Here is a 23,732-nt window from a genome sequence, read left to right as displayed (position 1 = left end):
TGGCAAAGGGTAGATGAGCTGGGATGAGCAGGCATCAGAGTGCAAACATAACCTCTTTCCTAAGAACAGCGTACATGAGGTCAAGGGCCCACATGAGTGGTCAGGAAAACAAACAGCAAGTCCTCTGCCTCAGCACCTGCCTCTCTATTCCAGCAGCAGCAAAGGAGCCCACCCATTTCTTTCCCTCCTAAATACTGATTCGTCTCATTCTTAACTTTTGGCAGTCCTTTACTCCTTCCTTTAAGGAATTGTTAAAAAGTATAGATTGCCATGATCTGTAAGAGGTGAAGAAACTGAAGCCAGAGGATGAAGCAGTATGGTCATTCAGTGAGCTGGCAGCAAGGCGGAACACTGCAGACCTGCTGACCATGCCACTCATCCAGCCGTTTGTTCTGGCCAGACTCTCTTAGCTGACTGACCGAGTACCCTGCTGCGGCCTCCCAGTATTCAGATGCAAGGACCACTTAGCAGATCAGTCATATTACCTGAGTTGAACAAATGAAACGAGGAAAAAAACTGACAGAGAAGCCCAAAGGACCATCACAATCTTCCTTGAATCCTTACAGGATTACACAAAGGTTAGATGGAGGCCAAGGGAACACACCTAGGCAAGTGCCACAGGGAGTCAGAGGCAGCTGGTAGAAGAAGCCCTACTCAAGGTCCCACAATGAAGGGTGCCATGAGGGTGCAGATCCTCTTACCTGGGTAGGTCTGCAGCGAGGGTCAGCAGGAACCAGAAAGATCTCCATAACTCTATCTTTCTTCAGGGGCAGTGGGAGAGTTAAATAGCAAAATGGGTCAAAGGTCACAGAAACCTTAGCACATTCTGGGCAAACCAAAGTAGATTTGAAGAGGCCATGGAATGTGTCCACAATCACAGAGTCATTCCGTAACCTGTGATTCTCCCAGGCTTCTTTTGCCACCACCTGGAAGGAGAAAGATAAACCAGATATTCTTACCTCATCAGAGTTGTTTACTCTTTCAACCAGAATGATCCACCACAGATTCTGAGATGGATCATGAGGCAGTCTCTACAGCAAAGAACTTGGTCCAGGCCAGCCAGGGCTTGGATTACTCTTAGCATACCATACTCACAACTACATTCCAGTGTTATGCCCAATTCCACACTTAACAAAGTCTTCACATTGGACCGTGGGGCATATAGGGATCTGTGTGGTCTCTGATGGGAGACAGCCCTGACAGCAAATGGCAAATGGACTGGACTAGGACAAGGACTGCTTCCTATAAGGTTTTCAATGATCCAAAGTCCCTTCAGTGAGGTTTTATTTATTTATTTTGGGGGGTGTATAAAAGTCAATTTTTATTTATTTTTACTTATTTTAATTAAAATTCAATTCATTAATATATGTTTTTAGTTTCAGAGGTAGAGATCAGTGATTCATCAGTCTTTTTTTTTTTTTTAAAGATTTTATTTATTTATTCATGACAGACAGAGAGAGAGAGAGAGAGAGAGGGGTAGAGACACAGGCAGAGGGAAAAGCAGGCTCTATGCAGGGAACCTGACGTGGGACTTGATCCCGGGTCTCCAGAATCACATCCTGGGCGCTAAACCGCTGAGCCACTGGGGCTGCCCAATTTCATCCATCTTATATAAATAATACCAAGTGCTCATTCCATCATATGCCTTCCCTAACGCCCATCACCAAACTCCCCATCCTAACACCCTCCCCTCCAGTGACCCTGTTTGTTTCCTATGATTAAAAGTCTCTTATGGTTTGTCTCCCTCTCTGATAATCTTATTTTTTTTCTTCCCCTATGATCTTCTTTTTTTTTTTTAATATTTTTTTTAAGATTTTATTTATTTATTCATGATAGTCACACACACACACACACACACACAGAGAGAGAGAGAGAGAGGCAGAGACATAGGCAGAGGGAGAAGCAGGCTCCATGCAGGGAGCCTGACGTGGGATTCGATCCCGTCTCCAGGATCACGCCCTGGGCCAAAGGCAGGTGCTAAACCGCTGCGCCACCCAGGGATCCCCCCCTATGATCTTCTGAGGGAGATCATGTAATTGTCTTTCTCTGATAGACTTATTTCCCCTAGCATAATCCCCTCTAGTTCCATCCATGTCATTGCAAATGACAAGATTTTTTTAATTTTTGATGGCTGAACAGTATTCCAATGTGTGTGTGTGTGTGTATATATATATATGTGTGTGTGAGGTTTTATACTATGGTTCAGCTAACTCATTGTTTTTTCTTCAAGATATAAATACTACTTTAAAGTTTTCATATGATCAAGTCCAATGTGATAGGGTAACTTGAATGCTAAATCTCCTTTTCATAGATTGGAAAATCAAGGCCAAAAAAAATCAGTGCCCTAATAATGTTATTAATAAACTATTTTACTATCATCTACGTATTTTAATGAGGGCAGTAATAATCCCAAGGCTCATACTACAGGCACTTTAGTTCTCAGACTGCCCTCGTCTCTGATTCAACAACAGCATTGTACTATGCAAACTGACACTAACTTAAAGAAGCCCAAGCAGGAGAATCTGGAGTAACCAGAGTTTGCCTCTTTCTAACCTGGAATACATTTCTCTACCAGAGCCCAGATCCACATCAAGAGCAAGAGGCAACCAGGGCCCCGGCACCAATACTCAAAGACCAAAAGAATGTCCCTACAACTCTCAGTAAAAGGCAACATCTATGAAATGCTATTGCTCAAAAATCTTCTATATCATACCGCATCTGGCCGCCCATTGGCATCCTTTAGTTCCAGGTAGGGTTTCTTCTTTACTCGGTTCAGATCTTCATGCAATCCATCTAGAAGAAAGGCTAACAGCTCCTGAGAGTCTTGTTGCTGGTAGCCAGAAAACTGAGGGGCGAAACGTCCCACTTGGGTCTACAACAAAAGCAACCAAATCAGAGGCATAAGATTTAAAGAACTAGTGAAGTCAGATGGGAACCTGCCATCAAAACTAACTTTGCAGGGTCAGCTGGGACAGTAAGGGAGAGTACCATCTGGTTGAGCGGCCCAATTAATTCCTCAAGAGCCTAAAGGAGGCCAGTAGTTCTTGCCAGAGAGAGGGCTCAGATTAAAAGCCAGGACAACAGTGAACCTGGCACCTGGGCCAGTACCCTAAAAGAGTGAAGTGAAGGGTGGTCTCCTGAGCAGCCAGAACCTTGGAAGTACTGACGTGAGTCCCTCTCTTACTTCCTTCTTTGGTTCAGACTCTCCATTACAACTTTACAAATGGTATCTCTTCAGCCAGAGGAATCCTCCTGTACCTACCAGGCCTCTTCTCTTTAAGTAACTCTGCCTTGCACTGCTCTGCATCTATGATCCCCAAGAGTATGGTCCCCAACTGGCATCACTAGAATCACCTGGGAGCTTGTTAGTAATACACATTCTTGGGCCCAACCTGGACAGAATCAGAAACTCTGGGGATAGGTCCAGTAGTCTGTATTTTCACAAGCCCTTCCGGAGGTTCTGATGAATCCTAAAGTTGGAGAATCAATGCTCTCTACCGTGTTGCCCAGTACCATAGCCACTGGCCACATGTGACTATTTATTTATTTTTTTAAAAAAAAGATTTATTTACTTATTTATAGAGACACACACAGAGAGAGAGAGGCAAAGACACAGGCAGAGGGAGAAACAGGCTCCGTGCAGGAAGCCCGATGTGGGACTCGATCCCGGGTCTCCAGGATCACGCCCTGAGCTGCAGGCGGCGCTAAACCGCTGTGCCACCGGGGCTGCCCCACATGTGACTATTTAAATTAAAAACAAATACAATAGGGTCACCCGTGTGGCTCAGTCACTTAAGTGTCTGCCTTTGGCTCAGATCATGATCCCCGAGGTCCTGGGATTGAGCCCCACATCGGACTCCCTGCTCAGTTGGGAGTCTGCTTCTCCATTTCCTCCTAGCTTATGCTGTCTCTCTCTCTCTCTCTCTCTCTCTCAAATAAATAAAACCTTTTAAATTAAATACAATTAAAAAAATTCAGTTCCCTGTTCACACTAACCACATTTTAAGTGGCTAGTGGCTGCCAAAGCAGACCGTGCAAAGAGAGAAAATGTCTATCATCAAGGAAGCTCTACACTACCCCTAACATCCCTAAATACGGTCTATCAATTGTTCATTGATAGGAGCTTGAGCTTAATGTGCCATCACCTGATTCCAGTCCCTTTCTGACTTTATGGTATGGAATTGTAATTTACGCATATTTCTGAGGGATTAATGTGACTACAGGGGTAAAAAGAATTAGTTTTCAAAAAAAAAAAAAAAAGAATTAGTTTTCAATTTCATTCTTTCCTTTAAAAAAACATATTTTATTTATTTATTCATGAGACACCGAGAGAGAGAGAGAGAGAGAGAGAGAGAGAGAGAGAGACAGGCAGAGACATAGGCAGAGGGAGAAGCAGGCTCCTATGCAAGGAGCCTGATGTGGGACTCAATCGTGGGACTCTAGGATCATGCCCTGGGCTGAAGGCAGGCGCTAAACCACTGAACCCAGGAATCCCTAGTTTTCAATTTCAATAAACCATTTAAATTTTCTCACTGAGCCCAAGTGCTACTTCCCCCTCATCCCCTTTGAATAGAAAATATGCCTATTTTTTTCTACCATGTGCTTCACGAAGGCTCCGTGAACTGCAGTGGTGCAGGCTAAAGATCTCTCAGATTTCAAAATATGAAAGCAAGAGAAAGCCCAAGTTGCTCCAAGAGCCCACTACAGTTCACCCAATCTTCCTATCTGGAAGATCCAATTGAAAACTGCCTTCACATTCCAAGAATATCAACCCAATTCCTGAGTTACGGAGCCCACAGTGGGTATAGGTTCCAGGCTCAGAGAACCTGGGAATACCCTTCAGATAATACTGGAAATTAAACTGAATTGTTATGGTCTGTGTTAGCAGGTTTCCTACTTCCAGACTGGTACAATACACCATTCTGAGCAACCAACAGTATCCTCAGCCCAGAGGTATGTGCTGAATGACTAAACAAGAAAAAAGAAGGATCTCATCGTGTGAGTCTTTTAGTCTCAGACCCCATCTTAACCTCAATATGCAACTAGAATACCTCATTATAACACTAAATCACTCTCCCTAAAATGGAAAAAAATACACACAGCAACCTACTTTGAACATGCGAGGTGCCACATGAGCGTCCCTTCCAGACCACATCTGTTTAATGAGCTCTGCGTAGGCTTCTGCAATTTCCCCTTTCATTCCCAAAGGGTTGTCTCTGTTGATTTCAGCCTCATATTTGTCTTTGAGAAAGTAGTCGGTCAGTGGTGCAGTGTTGCTCAAGCACTGAAAGAGAACATGATCAGAGCTCACACTCTCGGTGAACACACAGAGAAAAAGATAAACCAAGTTATTAATGGCCAATGAGGGGTCAACTCCCAACAAAATGAAGTTCTCAGCAGATTCTCTGCAAGGCTCACCAACAGTAAGGCACAGCCTCCCAGAAGCCCAAGCTGGTAGCCTGCCTTGCAGCTAACCTCCAGAGGACATGGTCTTGGGGCTCACACTCATTGCCTAAGAACTGTCTCTGAAATAACTATCCAAAGGCAAAAGCTGCACCCAAGTACCTGACAGAGTAAGTTTCTATTCAATGAAGCATGATCACTTTTAACATAATGTTAAGATGATAATTTAACTGGAATTGATTGGAACATTCCACTGTCTCACAGGAAGACAAAATATAATTAAGCTGAAGACAAAATATTTTACTAGAGCCAAAACATTATGGGGGAAAAGATCAGGATAACAAGATAGTAGAAAAAAACAATGAATAACACAATATACGTGTTTACATGAAAACTTTAACTCTCCAAATTCAAAAACTGTTATTTTATCAAATTTTTTTTCTACATCTATTAAGATGGTCATATGGTTTTCTCCATTATTCTGTTACTATGCTAAATGACACACATACATTTTTCAGGTGTCAAACCAACCAAGTTCTCTTGGTACAAATCCTACTTATTCGACATTTTCATCTAGATATCACTGAATTTGATTTGCTAAAATTTCACTTATGTTACTTGTGTCTATAGTTATGAGATATGACTGACTAAAATTTTCCTTTTTTTAAAACTTCCTGCCACGAGCGCCTGGCTGGCTCAGGTGGCGAAGCATGTGACTCTTGATCTCAGGGTTCTGAGTTCAAGCTCCACAATGGGTGTAAAGGTTACTTCAAAATAAAATTTTAGAAAAAACAATTCCTTGTCAGGTTTTGGTATCAGAGTGTGCTGCCTTGTAAAATGGTTTGGGGAGCTGTCCCTCTTTCTCCATTTCCTGAAAAAATATATATGATTGGTAGCACTTCTTGCTTTAAATCTTTGAATATATTCACCAAAAAAGCTATCCAGAACAAGAATTTCCCTTGTTATAAAGCTTTTTAGGGATCCCTGGGTGGCGCAGCGGTTTGGCTCCTGCCTTTGGCCCAGGGCGCGATCCTGGAGACTCGGGATCGAATCCCACATCGGGCTCCCAGTGCATGGAGCCTGCTTCTCCCTCTGCCTGTGTCTCTGCCTCTCTCTCTCTCTCACTGTGTGCCTATCATAAATAAATAAAAATAAAAATAAAAAAAAATTAAATATTTAAAAATAATAATAATAATAAAGCTTTTTAATTACTGAGTCAATTTATATATATATTTTTTGCTATTTTAAGATTTTATTTATTTATTCATGAGAGACAGAGAGCCAGAGACGTAGGCAGAGGGAGAAGCAGGGTCCTCATGGGGAGCCCGATGCGGAACTCGATTCCAGGAACCCAGGATCACAACCTGAGCCAAAGGCACATACTCTACCGCTAGCCACTCAGGTGCCCCCCAACCTCAGTCAATTTCTTTAACAAATATGAGACTTTTCAGATTTTCTATTTCTTCCTGTGTAAGTTTGATAAATTATGCCTTTCAGAGCAACACGTCCAAACTTGTCATCTAAATTGTCTAATTTAATGGCATAAAGTTGTTCTACTATCCTCTAACCTTTTTAGAAGTTTTTAAATTTAATTTTATTTAAATTTTACTTAATTAACATACAGTGCAATACTGGGTTTCTGGAGTAGTTTACTATTCTCTAATCTTTTTGATGGCTGTAGGGTCTATAGTGATATTCCACTTTCATTTCTAGTTTTGGTCATTTATATTTTCTCTCTTTTCTTCCTCTTCAATTACCCTGAGCACTTATATCAATTTTATTAGTTTTTTTTTGCCAAAGACATATTACATTACATATTTGGCTGTAATGTAAATCACCCCTGTATTTCGTTAATTTCTGTTCTTCTATTATTCCTTTCCTGCCACTTCATCTGGGTTTCATTTGTTCTTAGCATTAGGAGATAGAAACTTAAATCACGGAATTTAGCATTTCTTTTTTTCCTGATATTTACATGCAGAGCTATAGACCTCATTATTATCTTCATTCAACAGTTGAGGAAAACTGAGGATACAGAGTTGAAAAAAACCTACCTGAAAAGCCAAATCTCAAGTTTCTTTTCTTTACTGCTCAGCTCTTCCCATCTCACCACATAGAAAAAAATAATTTCCAAACCCAGGAGTTACCTAGTTTTTTACATGTCTTTTTATCCTTTCCTTCCTACTCCATGAAACTTCAAAGTTAGATTAAAAGTACTGTAAGTATAAAAACCATGTCTCATTTGTTCACCACTGAGTCTCTATGTAAAGTAAAGAATTTGGCCTTGCCCAAAGAGAAAGTCTGGCTCTTGCCCTTAGCTCCTGGAAAGTACTTTGTTGACAAGAGTATCTTTGTTTGGAGGTTATCAGTCATAGTGGAGAATCTAACATTGTGATTTGGGGTGGTGGCAGCCATACTTATACTGTCATCTTAGGGTGAGAGCTAACCACTCCAGAAAGACCAACACTGTGACTTAGTGGGGGCAGGATGGGGAGGTGGGGAGCAGGGGGAGCCTTGGGTCACATCGTATCTATCTACCTAGAGACTGAGTTTAACAATCTGGGCAATCAATCAATCACACCATGTAACCAACAAAAATTCTGGAAACCAAAGCTCGGATGAGTTTACATATATTTGGCAATACCCCACGACTACCATTACATATCAATGCCAGGAGAGTAATGCATCCTAGCTCCACAGGGAGAAAACAACAGAAGCTCTGCCCTAAAGACCCTCCTGGACTCTGCCTTATTTTTTTTTCTTCCCTTGGCTAATTTTAAGTTATACCCTTTCCCTATAATAAACTATATCTGTGAGTATAATAGTTTTAAGTGAGTCTATGAGTTCTTCAAGCAAATTATTGAAACTGAAGGCAGTCTTAGGGACTCCCAAACTTGCAGTTGGCATCAGAAAGGAAGACAGTCTTGGGAACTGTGCCCTCCTAATTCTGTAGTTGGACCCTAACTCCAGCCCATGTCCACCATAGTATGGTCACATAGTATGTCCCCAAAATATTTGATCAATGAACAAATGAGGTATTGAAGGGAGGATTTTAGGATTTTGCACAATCAGGGGCATGAGATAAGACAGCTATCATTGTAAAAAGATGGTACCAGCTGCTGTGAGTTCTCTTCCCATCAAAAACCAACCAGACAAGTACTCTAATATGTTCTGGGAAGATCATTCCCTAATGGTCAACAAAATTCAAAATATTTTTACTGTAAAATCCATCCCAGAACTAATTAAGAAGACATTTTATGGCCATTAACACGGATGAGGCCATTCTGTACTAACCAAGGGAGATGTCCTGATAGGGAACCCTGAAATATTAACAAAGAGTAAGCAGGGACCCCCAGGAAAGGATCCTCCCAACATTTTAGCATGCCTTTCCTAACCAAGCATCAGTCTCTTAAAGCACCAGTGTTATTGAGATGACAGTTCTCCCTTCTACCTGCAAAGCGGAGTTCATGAAGCAGGTGTTCCCAAGGTTTCCAAGTCCGCAGAGCCCAGGCTGTATGTGAGACGATGGGGACTCCTGACAATTATACGAAGCAGAGAAGCCAGATCCACTGGAAAACATAACCCACATCAACAATAAGAGTGAGTGCTGTACGCATGCCCTCAGGATGCCTTTTGGGGCTCCTCCAGGGCCTCTACAATTCTTATCTGGTAATAATGCCATGATACAAGTTCTTTCTACTCCCCTTGCCAGCCCTTCACCACTATCCTTCTCCCACCCCTGGCCTTGATTTGACATCATCGTAGGTGGTAAGCACATCCTTACAGGAAGGGATGCGGAGTCCTCTACTCTCAGGCTTTTGGCAAATGCTAGCTGTATATCCCTCTAGAAGGCTAACTGCCACGTGACTTCAGGGAAGAACATGTGGTTACCAAGATCAAGAGCTCACACCTGTCACCACACACCAGGCCACACTCAGTCCTGACTGTGCCTGAGTATTCATGCACATTCTCTTGCCTGACCCTCCTCCTCCATTCAGTCTATGATTTGTGGCAGGCTCTCCTGAGATGCTTGCATAAAGGATCACAGCCACCTAGAAGGGAAGCAGGCAGGGCTCTCCCATAGCTGAGAACCATTCCCTCACAGCTTTTACTGTGCTCTAATATGGCCAGCTCACCCCGTCACATACAAAAGCGGTGACCCCACAAGACCACCAGTGACTAAGGCTGTGGACAAAATAGCAGATCATAGAAGGACAAGAAACATAAGTGAAAAGTAGGAGGCATTTTATGGTGGATATGAAAGAGAGAAACCACATTCCCTGTAGCATGTTCCCATGGGGAACGCTAATCCCACTAGATTAGTCTAGTGGGATAATCCCACACTAGTGTGGCAGCAGAGAAGCTCTCCTGGTGCAGCCTAGGAAAGACTCAAGAGGGAGGGAAGCAATGTGAAAGGGCCTGCTCTTACCCCCTGCTGACACCGGAGCTGTGCATCCCAGAGGTGTTAGTGCTATCACCATTTGCAATGGGAGAGGCAGACACTGAGGAATAGGGACTTGCTGATGATGTTGGAGAGGTAGGAAAATTTCTGCTAGGCGCAGTGCTTGATCTGGGAGAGAGAAGCAGAGACAAGGCTACTGACTTTTTGCAAAAAGCAAGCCCTACCAAATGCCTTATATCTCTTTTCAAGAAATAAATGTTCTCCATATTGTTATTTAAAATAAACTGCAAAAGGCCTACTTTCATATTACTTCAAGATAAATTTTATTTAAGTAATCAAGAAATTAATTGGTCTTCCTGGTCTCGTTGATCCACATGGTCACCCACCCAATTTCTCAGCAGGATAAACCACAAGGTTGATCTTTAGGGCAACCAGGTTTGATTTATAAATCATAAACTTCCCTGAGAAGAGTTACCAGTGAAAAACATAGAAATATGCCAATAAGAGATGAATATTCCCCAAAACACTTGACCCAAAATGAACAGCTAGCTATAAGTACACTATAACAGGAAAATGGTAATTTGGTTTTTTTTTTTTTTTAAGATTTATTTACTTATTTATTCATGATAGACATAGAGAGAGAGAGAGAAAGAGGCAGAGACACAGGAGGAGGGAGAAACAGGCTCCATGTCGGGAGCCTGACGCGGGACTCGATCCTGGGACCCCAGGATCACGCCCTGGGCCAAAGGCAGGCGCTAAACCGCTGAGCCACCCAGGGATCCCCGGTAATTTGGTTTCACTATGCTATTCAAAGAGAATTCCTTTTGCTTCCTCAAATTTACCAAAAGTCCTATTTCAAACTCAGGTTTCAATATTTTTCACAGCATTTTACTTTAGATTTATACCAACTTTCAGATTAATAAATTCAAAGGCTGTCTAAAATATTAAATTGGTATGAATTTTATCAATTTTCTATTAAAATCTGTATAAGAATGTGTAGAAAAAGTGAATCGTTCTGCTTTGCTTCAAATATGCACAAACGTGATTTTCCATCTAGATTTGGGGCTATTTTCAGACTCCAGAAAATTATGATATGCCTCAGCAAGAGAGCCCAACCTCATGGGATCTGCTCTCAACCAGGGTTCCTTGCAAGAAAGCAAAACAAGGCAACAGACACACACACCTGCACATACACCTGCAGCAGACAGACATCAGGAAATTATCCAGGGGCCTAAATGGGCATCAGGAACTGAGTTCTGCTCCACACTCTGACGTGACAGTGATTTAGAAGGAAAGAGGGCTCTCCAGCCCCTTGCCCCTCCCCACAGGGAAATGCACCTTTCTCAAATCCTAAAGACCATTTGCTTCACAGAGCCTCATCCTCATGCTGCAAAGAAGTCCAAGAACCCAGATATTTCAGTAAGTGAGACTTGGCAGACAAAGGGCACTCTTGCACCACCCATGTGACTTCAACACACACATGAAACCTGTCCAATGTAATGTAGGTATTCCCAGCCTCCTATGCAGACAGGAAAGTCACTATCCAAGGCTGATATGATATGGCAGTTATCTCAGGTCTGTTGACAGGTACTATAGAATAGTGAAACTTAAATTCTGATACACAGAACCTCAAGACATATAGTCTAACTAACACTCCCCTTTTAACTAACTGTTCACTGGTAACTTACTCTATTTCTCTGAACTCAAAACGGGAAAAATCCATAGAAGCTTCTAAGCATCTCCAGTCCTTACCAATCACTAGAACATGCCTGCCTTCCTTGCTCCAATATCCATCCTCTGCATGCTTCTCAGATGTTCTCCAGGCTGAAAGCTGCTCTGTGGATGAGCTCACCCTACAGGGATGACCTCAAGTAGACAGAATCTGGTACCCAGTATTATCATTAAGATGACAATTAACTCAGGGTGCCTAGCTGGCTCAGTTGTAGAGCATGCAACTTTGATCTCCAAAGTTGTGAGCTCCAGGCTGGGTATAGAGATTACTTAAATCTTAAAAAAAAAAAAAAAAAAAAGATAACAATGAAATCTTAGCTAGAATCCTCACTGCCTTCACATCATCCTAAGCTGTGCTCTCCCCACACCAACGCTGTTACCCCTCGTCTGCATGCACCCACATTTCCACGTCAGGACCTGTGGCCTCTTCTAGTTCTGGGCAGGCAGCCCTGAAAGGGGGCCATGGTGCAGAGCTCTAACTCAGGCAAGTAACATTAGAGGGAGGTAGAATTAGGGAAAGAGAAAAAGGGGGGGGGGGGGGGGGGCGGCAGCCAGATCTACAGAAAGCCTTGGAAGCACAAACACAACAGTTGGAGCAATCTACAAGGTAGAGAAAACTGTCTTAAGATGTTCAGAATTTACAAGGTGGCCCTCACTAAGAAGAGCTGGACAGAAACAATTTAGGCTGTTCTCCTGCCACAACACATGTAGAACGGATTCTATAGGTGGGTTAAAAAAAGTGGGGGGAGGGCTAGGCCAATCAATGATTTCCCCTGATGACAAATTCACTAGATGGATTTTACCACTTCATCAATGTTAATCTTTGTGTCTGGTTGATAGATGATGCATTACTGATTATGGCTGTTTGTTTTCTTTGAGAAAATCCTATCAAAAGGGGCACCTGGGTGTTAAGTGTCTGCCTTCTACTCAGGTTAGCATTCCAGGGTCCTGCTCAGTGGGAGGCCAGATTCTCCCTCTCCCTTTGCCCTTCCCCCTGCTTGTACATTCTCTCACATTTGCACTCTCTCTCATGAATAAATAAAATCTTTAAGGGATGCCTGGGTGGCTTAGCAGTTGAGTATTTGTCCTTGGATGAGGGCATGTGATCCCAGTCTGGGGATCGAGTCCTGAGTCCAGCTCCCTGCCTCTTTCATGAATAAATAAAATCTTAAAAAAAAAAAAAAAAAAAAACTTGAAAAAATCCTATTAAAAAAAGAAAATCTTAGCTGAGAGTTTTGAAGATTATTTATTTATTTATTCATGAGAGACACGGAGAGAGAGAAAGGTAGAGGCACAGGCAGAGGGAGAAGCAGGCTCCATACAAGGAGCCCGACAATGTGGGACTCCCAGGTCTCCAGGATAAGGATCATGCCCTGGGCCAAAGGCAGCGCTAACCCAGGCTGCCCTGAGCTGAGAGTTTTGATTAGTGAGTTTAATCCATTTATAGCTAATCACTACTTGAGCTAGCCTCAATTCAGCCTCCTTATCTCCTGTTTTTTAATTACCAACTTCTCAGTTTTTCTTTCTTCCTTTTTTGCCTTCAATTTCCCTTCCTAGGTGTGGCAGTTTCCTGTCTTCTAGGGTATTGTGATTTATAATAAGAAATATGTACTGTTAAATAACTAAGAAGGGGGTGCCTGGGTGGCTCAGTTGGTTAAGCATCTGCCTTTGGCTCAGGTCATGATTCCAGAGTCCTGGGATTGAGGCCCACATGAGGCTCCCTGCTCAATAAGGAGTCTGCTTCTCAGGCTCCCTCTGTCCCCTCTCCTCATGTTTGTCTATTGCTCTCTCTCTCTCAAATAAATAAAATCTTTAAAATAAAAATAAGTTAAAATTAAAAAATAAGAAATATGTATTTTGGTCTGGTCCAAAATTCCTAGTACACAGTCCCTAAAACCCTTGTAATTTCCTCAGTGATAAGAGTGATGAGAGCATCTTTTGTTATACTTGCATTTTTGTCCTTGGTTTCCAAAACAGCTTCAAAGTGCTAAAGTGAAAACTATGTCTTCTTATTTCCAACACATGCCTTTCAACCACACCTCAGTTTGTCAATGATTTTTGGAAAGTCACAAAGGATGGCGTTTTCCAGGGGAACTAACCACGCAGAGGTTTGGAATTTGCAGCTGCCCACCCCGAACCCCCAGTGGGGGGAGAAGGGCTAGAAATCTGAGTTCTGTTACCAATGGTAAATGATTGAATCAATCATGCCTAATTACTGAGGACTGTACAAAAGTCTCTGAAGTATGGGAATTTTGGACAGCTTCTGGGTTGGAGAAAACATGGAGGTGCCAGAAGCATGGCATGACTAAAAAGGACATGGCAAATCCTCACCCCTTTCCCAACCCACCCAACACCTCTTCCATCTCACTGTTCCCAAGTTATAGCCTTTTATGACAAATCAGTCGAGTAAGTAAACTGTCCTCCTGAGATCTGTGAACTGTTCCACGAAATTATCAAGTCCAAAGAGGTGTCACAGGAGCCTCTGATTAACAGTAACAACCCATACTTGGAATTGGGATTAAAAGTGGGTTAGTCTGGGGGATCCCTGGGTGGCGCAGGGGTTTAGCGCCTGCCTTTGGCCCAGGGCGCGATCCTGGAGACCCCGGATCGAATCCCACGTCGGGCTCCCAGTGCATGGAGCCTGCTTCTCCCTCTGCCTATGTCTCTGCCTCTCTCTCTCCCTCTCTCTGTGACTATCATAAATAAATAAAAAAAATTTTTTTTTAAAAAGTGGGTTAGTCTGATGGGACTGAGCCCTTAATCTGTGGGATCTGATGCTACTTCCAGGTAGACTGTGCCAGAACTGAGTGAAACTGTAGAATACCCAGCAGGAATCAGAGAACTGGATGTGTGGGGAAAACCTACACATGTATGGTGGGCAAAAGTACTGGTAGAAAGAGAAGAAAAGGAGGGTTTTCCCCCCATTTTGCCTCCCAGTAAGCTATTCTGCCCTTTTTCCTTAATGAACCCCAATTTTTAGCTAGACACTTTGCAACCCTGCTAAGAGGCAATTCCCTGCCTCCCCCGAAGCCAGGTATGGTCATATCATTGGCCAAAGAGATGCAAATGTTTTATGTAGGATTTCTGGGAAATTTCCTTCAAAGGGCTATGTCCGGGGTGCCTGCCTTTGGCCCGGGGCAAGATCCTGGAGTCCCGGGATTGACTCCCACATCAAGCTCCCTGCATGGAGCCTGCTTCTCCCTCTGCCTGTGTCTCTCATGAATAAATAAAATCTTAAAAAGGGGGGGGGGGGCTATGTCCCTCCTGCTTCCTCCTCCTTGCCACATTTTAAAAAAGATTTTGTTTATTCATGAGACATAGACATAGAGAGCGAGGCAGAGACATAGATAGAGAGGCTCCCCATAGGGAACCTGATGGGGAACTCGATCCCGGAACTCTGGGATCACAGCCTGAGCTGAAGGCAGATGCTCAACTGCTGAGCCACCCAGGTGTCCCTCCCTTGCCACTTGAATACAGGTGTAACCACAGCAGCTCCAGGATCCTGGACCCAGGACCCACAGACAAGCACCTTTTTTTTTTTAAGATTTTATTTATTCATGAGAGACAGAGAGAGAGAGAGGGAGGGGCAGAAACACAGGCAGAGGGAGAAGCAGGCTCCTCGCAGGGAGACCAATGAAGGACTCGATCCTGGGTCTCCAGGATCACACCCTGGACCGAAGGCGGCGCTAAACTGCTGAGCCACCCAGGCTGCCCAACAAGCACCTTTGAAGTAGAAGCTGTACACAGCAGAGTAACAGGACAGAGTGGTTGGGTTTCTAATGATACCAGCACTGGACTGCCCACCTCAGAAATTCTACTTGGAAAGACTTAAGCATCTCTCGCTCTCTCTTTTAAAGATTTAGTTAATTTATTTATGGGGGTGGGGCAGAGACACAGGCAGAGGGAGAAGCTGGCTCCACAGAGGGAGCCCGACACAGGACTCGATCCCAGGTCTCCAGGATCAGTCTCTGGGTTGGAGGCAGTGCTAAATTGCTGAGCCACCCGGGCTGCCCAACATCTCTCCAACATCTCTTTAATTGCCATCAAAGCTTTCCTAATCAATACATTTCAAACATATATATTCTATTTTTACACTTCTGGCAGTTACTCAATTAACTTCTTAGGACCTGTAACTATTATTTTTCCCCATCAATTACTTACACTTGTAACCATCCACACTTCCCCACAGACAAAGAGTTCAGCATGTTCCCATCTCTCTCTGCTCTGTACTGTCACCCATTCCGTACTTGTCTTCCATGTTGGGATTGCCCAGAATTTAATTCTGGACTGTTATTGATGTAGGTTGCTTTCTTACACCTTTCTTCTTATACTTTCTATTGAAGAATTACATACAGAATACATAAATCTAAGTCAAAATTAAGAAATTTGCACCAAAAAAAGAAAAAGAAAAAAGAAATTTGCACCAAGTGAATACATTTACATAACCAATACTGACACAGAAACGGGACACCCCTAGACCCCATGTGTCCTCTTCATGCTCTCTTCAGCCATGATTCTTCCTCCCACAGCTAACCACTACCATGATACTGAGCCCCCCCAATGTAAGTTTTGCCTGTTTTTAAACTTTGTATCAAGAGATTATAGGATGCTGTTTTTGTCTGGCTTCTCATTCAACATTCATGATACTCAACATTGTTGGATCCCTACAGGCTTCCACTGTGTGAATATACCACAATGTATCTATCCCCTCTATTTTTGGTGGATATCTGGTTTAACTCCAGTTTCTGACTGTGACAAGCAGTGCTGTCGTGAGTATCTTTGAACCTATCTTTAAGTGAACATCAGATGTATTTCTGCTGGCTGTATGCCTAGAAGTGGATTGCTAAATTGTAGAATATGCACATAATTCTTCATGTAGTATGGGTTGCCAAATCTTTTCCTAAAATCACTGCACAAATTGATATGCCCCACCAGCAAGGCCAAACAATTTGGGGTGCTCCACACTTCAACATCACTTGGTACTATCTTTTTCACTGAGCCATTCCAGTGGGTGTGCAGAAGCAGTTGTGGTTTTAATTTGCTATTTCTGAATGACTGCTGAGGTTAACACCTTTCCATGTGCTTGCTAGCCATCTGGATATCCTTTTTGGTAAAGTAACTGTTCTAAAGATTTTTCTTTGCCTCTTTTCTAATAGGGTTGCCTAACTTACTTATTGACTTGGAGGTGCTTCTTCAAAATTCTGCATATAAGCAATGTGTCAGACATATGTATTGCAAATATCTTTTCTCACCCCGTGGCTTGCCTTTTTACTCTCTAGTGACGTTCTTAACTTGTAAGTCAGTCACCCCCTTCTATCCATTTCCTTCTCCAGGGTTTGTGGGGTTGTCTCATGTAAGAAATCTTTGCTTACTCCAAAATCACAAAACCCTTGTTCTTCTGACCAAAAGAACACTTCCTTAGCTATGTGCTCTCCCACATGTGTTATGGATTCTACTGCATGCCGCTGAGCTCTTAAAAGTACTTCCCCCACTCAAGAGCTCCGTGTGGAAAACCTTCCAAGGTCAGCTATGCTAGAGGAAAAAAAATACTACGTTTAAATAACAGTTTAGTAAGATACAAAATTCTACTTTTAAAGCCATTTTACTTTGACACTGAAAAAGTAGCTCTTAGATCTATTGTTGCTACTGACAAATTTGATACTGGTCTGCTTATTCCTTTGTGACTTCCTTTCAAAAAAATTTGGAATTTTCTCTACATCTTTGTTAAATTTTCACTGTAGTGTGTCGAGGCGTGGGCTTTCTTCCTCCCATCTGTCATATTTAGCATTCTTTAAATTACAGACCTTTCCCTCTTAGGATTTCTGAGAAACTCTTGGTCATTATATTCTCAAACATGTTCTTCCCCTTCTTCCTGTCATTTCCTCTCTGCTTCTGAGATTTCTATTATACAAATATTGACATTTCTACACTCATCCTTATAGCACTGTGCTTCACCTTTCACCTTTTTATCCCAATGCCTTACAGAATTCTTAAACCTGACCTTCCAACATGCTCATTCAGTCTTCAGCTACATCCAATATGCTATTCAACCCATCTCCTGAATTCTTTGTTCCCAAGGATGCCTACTTATTCCTGTTTCATGGACCCATTTCCTTCCTTTGCTTGATATTCATTATGCTTACTGCATCCACACAGGAGGCTGGGAACATGAATTATGTTCCCACTACCACAGGCTGTCAATCTGCCATTTTCCTTCCACTCTGACTATACCAGTCAGCTTCTCATCACAGCTCCCTGTGAGCTATTCACCAAGTGAGACCATACTCCTCCACTCACAGCAATCTCTCCAAGGAACTCCCTATGGAGTTCAGGTAGAATCCATGGTCTCACGTGGCCCATGGGGCCCACCAACCTCATCCCCCAAACCCTCCTGCCATCCCTTCTGGCATGAGCCACAAAAAACTCCTGCCAGTCTTCAACAAAGCCTGCTTCCACCTCAGAACTGCCAGCACTGCTGGTGCCTCAGCCTCACATTATTCTCATTAAGCAATCTGCTGGCTTCTGACTCCCTCACCGACTTTGTGATCATGTTCAAATGGCACCTCCGTGGGTCCTCCCCATCATCCTATTTAAATCTAACCCTTCCCAAAGCCTAACACTTTCTAATTTTCTTCCCTGATTTTTTCCTACAGTACTTAAAAATCATTGGACATGTGGGCTTTTCTGGTCTATTTACTGTTCCTTGAGATAGAAACTTTGTTAATTGCTGTATCTACAGTTATTAGAACAGTGTCTGGCACTATTAGGGGGAGGGGAGAAGAGAGTGTACCTCAGGACTCTCACTCTGGGCTCACCGGCCACAGGCTCACTCCAAATTGCAGGGAGGCTTTAACCTTCAGGAAAATTCAAAGAGGCATTGCTCTTTTACAAAAGTTATCTCCCTTCTTTGGAATCGGAGACCTCAAGGTATGGAAAGGATGTGAAGAAGTAGCACTAGGAAGAGAAACAGGCAGGACTCTAAGGACTCTAAGAGTGTCCCTTGGCCAGTACATCCAACCTCTTCTGCTGAGTTTTCAACCCTACCTCACAGAAATCCGACCACCTTGTTTCCCCTGGGGGTTCCTCACAGTTTTTATGTTATTTTTTCTCAGCTCTAGACATTTCCAGTTCCGAGAAAAGAGTTAGCAGTTTAGGCTAGCCTTCTTTTTTTTTTTTTTTTTTTTTTAAATAGTCTTTTTTTTTTTTTAATTTTTATTTATTTATGACAGCCACACAGAGAGAGAGAGAGAGAGGCAGAGACACAGGCAGAGGGAGAAGCAGGCTCCATGCACCGGGAGCCCGACGTGGGATTCGATCCCGGGTCTCCAGGATCGCGCCCTGGGCCAAAGGCAGGCGCCAAACCCCTGCGCCACCCAGGGATCCCTAGGCTAGCCTTCTGATTGCTGCTGTCAAATCACCAAAAACTTAATGGCTTCAAACAACATAAATTATCTTAACAGTTTTGCAGGTCAGAAATCCAAAATGATCCTCACTGACCTAAAAAGCTGTGTTCCTTAGTAGAGGCTGTAAGAACTTCTAGAGGCTGCCCACATTCCCTGGCTCATTACATCAGGTGCCCTCCTTAACATCCATCATTTAGTTACCCCATCCCCCTCGACTCCAGCAATGCTGTTTCTTTCCTATGATTAAGAATTTATGGGGATCCCTCGGTGGCGCAGCGGTTTAGCGCCTGCCTTTGGCCCAGGGCGCGATCCTGGAGACCCGGGATCGAATCCCACATCGGGCTCCCGGTGCATGGAGCCTGCTTCTCCCTCTGCCTGTGTCTCTGCCTCTCTCTCTCTGTGACTATAATGCATAAATAAATAAAAAATTTTTAAAAAAAGAATTTATTATGATTTGTCTCCCTAATTGTCTTGGTTTTTCCTCCCTTCCCATATGATCCTGTTTTTTCTTAAATTCCACGAGTGAAATACTATGATGTTTGACTTATTTCGCTTAGCATAATACCCTCTAGTTCCATACAAGTCATTGCAAATGGCAATATTTCATTTTTTATGGCTGAATAATATTCCAATGTGTATGTGTATGTATACACACACACACATATGCCACACCTTTATCCATTTATCTGTAGATGGGACATTTGGGCTCTTTCTATAGTTTGGCTATTGTGGACATTGCTATGAACCACTGGAGTGCAGGCGTCCCTTTGGATCACTACATTTGTATTTTTGGGACAAATACTTAGTGCAATTGCTGGGTTGCAGGGCAGCTCTATTTTCAACTTTCTGAGGAACTCCATACTTCTTTTTCCAGAACGGCTGTACCAGCTTACATTCCCACCAACAGTGTAAGAGGGTTCCCTTTTCTCTGCATCCTCACCAACAGCTTTTGTTTCCTGACTTGTTAATTTTAGCCATTCTGATGGGTGTGAGGTGGTATCTCATTGTGATTTTGATTTGTATTTCTCTGATGCCAAATGATATTGAGCAGTTTTTCATGTGTCTGTTGGCCATTTTTAGGTCTTCTTTGGAGAAATGTCTGTTCATAACTTCTGCTCATTTCTTTCTGTAAAAAAAAATTATTCATGAGAGAAACAGAGAGTCAAACATAGGCAGAGGGAGAAGCAGGCTCCTCGCAGGGATCCCGATGCAGGACTCGATCCCTGGCCCGGGATCACACCCTGAGCTGAAGGCAGAAGCTCAACCACTGAGCCACCCAGGCATCCCTCTTCTGCCCACTTCTTAACTGGATTATTTGTTCTTTGGGTATTGAGTCTGATAAGTTCTTTACAGATTTTGGATACTAACCCTTTATCTGCTGAGACATTTTCAAATATTTTCTCCTATTCTGTCAGTTGTCTTGGTTTTGTCAACAGTTTCCTTTGCTGTGCAAAAGCTTTTTATCTTGATGAAGTCCCAATAGTTCATTTTTGCCTTTGTTTCTCTTGCCTTTGGAGACGTGTCTAGCAAGAAGTTGCTGTGGCCGATGTCACAGAGGTTGCTGCCTGTGTTCTGCTACAATTTTGATGGATTCCTTTCTCACATTTAGGTCTTTCATCCATTTTGAATGTTTTTATGTATGGTGTGAGAAAATGAACCACTCCTCTGCATGAGACTGTCCAACAACATTTGTTGAAGAGACGATCTTTTTTCCATTGGATATTCTTTCCTGCTTTGCCGAAAATTAGCTGACCATAGACTTGAGGGTCCATTTCTGGGTTTTCCATTCTGTTCCAGTGATCTATGTGCCTGTTTTTGTGCCAGCACCATAGCATCTTGAAGATTATAGCTTTGTGATACAGTGTGGCTTGAACTCTGGAATTGTGATGTCACCAGCTTTGGTTTTATTCAACTTTCCTTCAACTATTCTGGGTCTTTTCTGGTCCTGTACAAATTTTACGATTATTGTGAGAAAAGTTGATGATATTTTGATAAGGATTGCATTGAATGTACAGGTTGCTCTAGGTAGTATAGACATTTTAACAATACTTGTTCTTCCAATCCATGAGCAAGGATTTCTTTGTGTCTTCCTCAACTTCCTTCATGAGTATTCTATAGTTCTCTGAATACAGATCCTTTGCCTCTTTGGTTAGGTTTATTTCTAGCTATCTTATGGTTTTCAGTGCAATTTTAAGTACTTAATTTCTCCTTCTTCTGTCTCATTGTTAGTATACAAAAATGCAACTGATCTTTGTACACTGATTTTATGTCCTGCCACTTTGCTGAATTCCTGAGTTCTAGAAATTTTGGGGTGGAGTCTTGGGTTTTCCACAGAGAATCATGTCATCTGCAAAGAGTGAAAGTTTGAAAAAAAAAAAGAGCAAAAGTTTGACCTTCTCTTTGCCAATTCAGATACATTTTATTTCTTTTTGTTTCCTGATTGCTGAGGCTAGGACTTCTAGTACTACGTTGAACAACAGTGGTGAGAGTGGACATCCTTGTTGTGTTCCTGACCTTAGGGGAAAGGCTCTCATTTTTTGGGGAATCCACTGAGTATGATATTCACTGTGGGCTTCTTGTATATAGCTTTTCTGATGTTGAGGTATGTTCCCTTTATCTCTGAACTGTGAAAAGCTTTAATCAAGGAAGGATGCTATACTTTGTCAAATACTTTTTCTGCATCTACTGAAAGGATCATACAGTTCTTCTCCTTTCTTTTATTAACATAGTGTATCACATTGATTAATTTGCAGATGCTGAACCACTCTTGCAGTCCAGCAATGAATCCTGCTTGGTCGTGGTGAATGATCCTTTTAATGTACTGTTGGATCCTATTGGCTAGTATCTTGGTGAGAATTTTTACATCCATGTTCATCAGAAATACTGATCTGTAATCCTTCTTCTTGGTGGGATCTTTGTCTGGTTTTGGGATCGAGGTACTGCTGGGCTCATAGAAAGTCTGAAAGATTTCCTTCTATTTTTATTTTTTTCAAACAGCTTCAGAATAGATATTAATTCTTCTTTAAATGTTTGGAAGAATTACCTTGGGAAGCTATCTGGCCCTGGACTCTTTATTTGTTGGGAGATTTTTTTTTTTTTTTTAAGATTTTATTTATTTAGAGAGAGAGAGAGAGAGAGAGAGAGAGAGAGGCAGAGACATAGGCAGAAGGAGAAGCAGGCTCCATGCAGGGAGCCTGATGTGGGTCTCGATCCCAGGTCTCCAGGATCATGCCCTGGGCTGAAGGCAGGTGCTAAACCACTGAGCCACTTAGATTGCCCCTTTTGGGAGATTTTTCATTACTGTTTCTATTTCCTTGCTACTTATGAGTCTGTCCAGGTTTCCTAGGTCTTCCTGTTTAAGATTTTATTTTGGTATTTAAGATTTTATTTATTTGAGGGGAGGAGGAGAGAGAAAGAAGAGGCAGAGGAAGAGGGAGAAGCAGACTTCCCTGCCAAGCAGGGAGTCCAATGCGGGGTTTGACTGCAGGACCCTGGATAATGACCTGAGCCAAAAGCAGACACTTAACTAACTGTGGCACTCGGACACATCAGTTTATACATTTCTAGCAATGCATCCATTTCTTCCAGATGGCCTAATTTGTTGACATATAGTTGCTCATAGCATAGTCTTAAAACTGTTTGTATTTCTTTGGTGTTAGTTCTAATCTAACATCTTTCATTCATGATTTTATTTATTTGGGTCCTTTCTCTTCTTTTTGATAAGTCTGGCCAGGGCTTATTGATCTCATTATTTCTTAGAACCAGCTCCAGGTAGCCCCGGTGGCGCAGCGGTTTCACACCGCCTACAGCCCAGGGCGTGAGCCTGGAAACCCTGGATCGAGTCCCACGTCAGGCTCTCTGTATGATGCCTGCTTCTCCCTCTGCCCGTGTCTCTACCTCTCTCTCTGTCTCTATGAATAAATAAAATCTTTGGGAAAAAAAAAAAAAAAAAGAACCAGCTCCTAGTTTCGTTGATCTGTTCTATTCTTTCGGTTTCTATTTTGTTGACTTCTGCTCTAATCTTTATTCTCGTCTCCTGATGGGTTTAGACTTTATTGTTCTTTCTGCAACTCCTTTAGGTGTAAGGCTATGATGTGTATTTGAGACCTTTCTTGTTTCATGAGACAGGCTTATATTATAATACACTTCCCTTTTAGGACCAACTTTGTTGCATCCCAAAGGTTTTTAACAGCTGTGTTTTCATTTTCATGTTTCCATGAATTTTTAAAATTCTTATTTAATTTCCTAGTTGACAAATTCATTCTTTAGTAGGATGTTCTTTAACCTCCATGTGTTTCTTCCCAAATTTCTTATGATTGAGTTCCGCTTTCAGAGCATTGTGGTCTGAAAATATTCAGGGAATGATTTCAGTCTTTTGGTACCAGTTGAGATCTGAGTTGTGACCCAGTATGTGATCTATTCTGGAAAGTGTTCTATGTGCACTTGAGACGAATATGTATTCTGTTGCTTTACAATGGAATGCTATGAATACATCTGTGAAGTCCATCTGGTCCAGTGTGTCATTCAAAAAAGCATTTGTCTCCTTACTGACCTGCTTAGATGATCTGTCCACTGCAGAGAATAGGGTGCTAAAGTCCCCTACTATTATTGTATTAACAATGTTTCTTTAATTTTGTTATTAATTGGTTTATAAAACTGGCTGCTCCCAGGTTAGGGGCATAAATATTTACAATGGTTAGATCTTCTGATCGGATAGACTCTTCAATTATGATACAGTCTCCTTCCTTATTTCTTATTACAGTTTAAAATCTAATTTGTCTGATGTAAGGATTGCC

At 42.3% G+C, this 23,732-nt stretch overlaps 1 protein-coding gene across 5 annotated transcripts in view; it reads right to left on the bottom strand.

The window, feature by feature from the left end:
• Window positions 1–23,732, bottom strand: part of USP4 (ubiquitin specific peptidase 4) — a 53,034-nt gene that overhangs the window by 15,341 nt on the left and 13,961 nt on the right. For 3 of the 5 annotated variants that reach the window (XR_011994399.1, XM_025988145.2, XM_025988159.2), the window contains 5 exons: window positions 9,830–9,970; window positions 8,852–8,969; window positions 5,111–5,284; window positions 2,714–2,872; window positions 702–926 (listed from right to left, as the gene is read on the bottom strand). Coding sequence is in view for 3 of the 5 variants with exons in the window: in XM_025988145.2 (XP_025843930.1) it covers window positions 702–926; window positions 2,714–2,872; window positions 5,111–5,284; window positions 8,852–8,969; window positions 9,830–9,970 (817 nt within the window). In the remaining 2 variants the exon portion in view is untranslated. The remainder of the gene's footprint in view (window positions 1–701; window positions 927–2,713; window positions 2,873–5,110; window positions 5,285–8,851; window positions 8,970–9,829; window positions 9,971–23,732) is intronic. The other 2 variants (XR_011994400.1, XM_025988153.2) reach the window with 1 other exon arrangement.

Source organism: Vulpes vulpes, chromosome 9 (genome assembly GCF_048418805.1).
Source record: "Vulpes vulpes isolate BD-2025 chromosome 9, VulVul3, whole genome shotgun sequence".
NCBI classification, from domain to species: domain Eukaryota; kingdom Metazoa; phylum Chordata; class Mammalia; order Carnivora; family Canidae; genus Vulpes; species Vulpes vulpes.
Note: the sequence above shows the minus strand (reverse complement) of the source record. Positions and strands in the feature narration are given on the sequence as shown.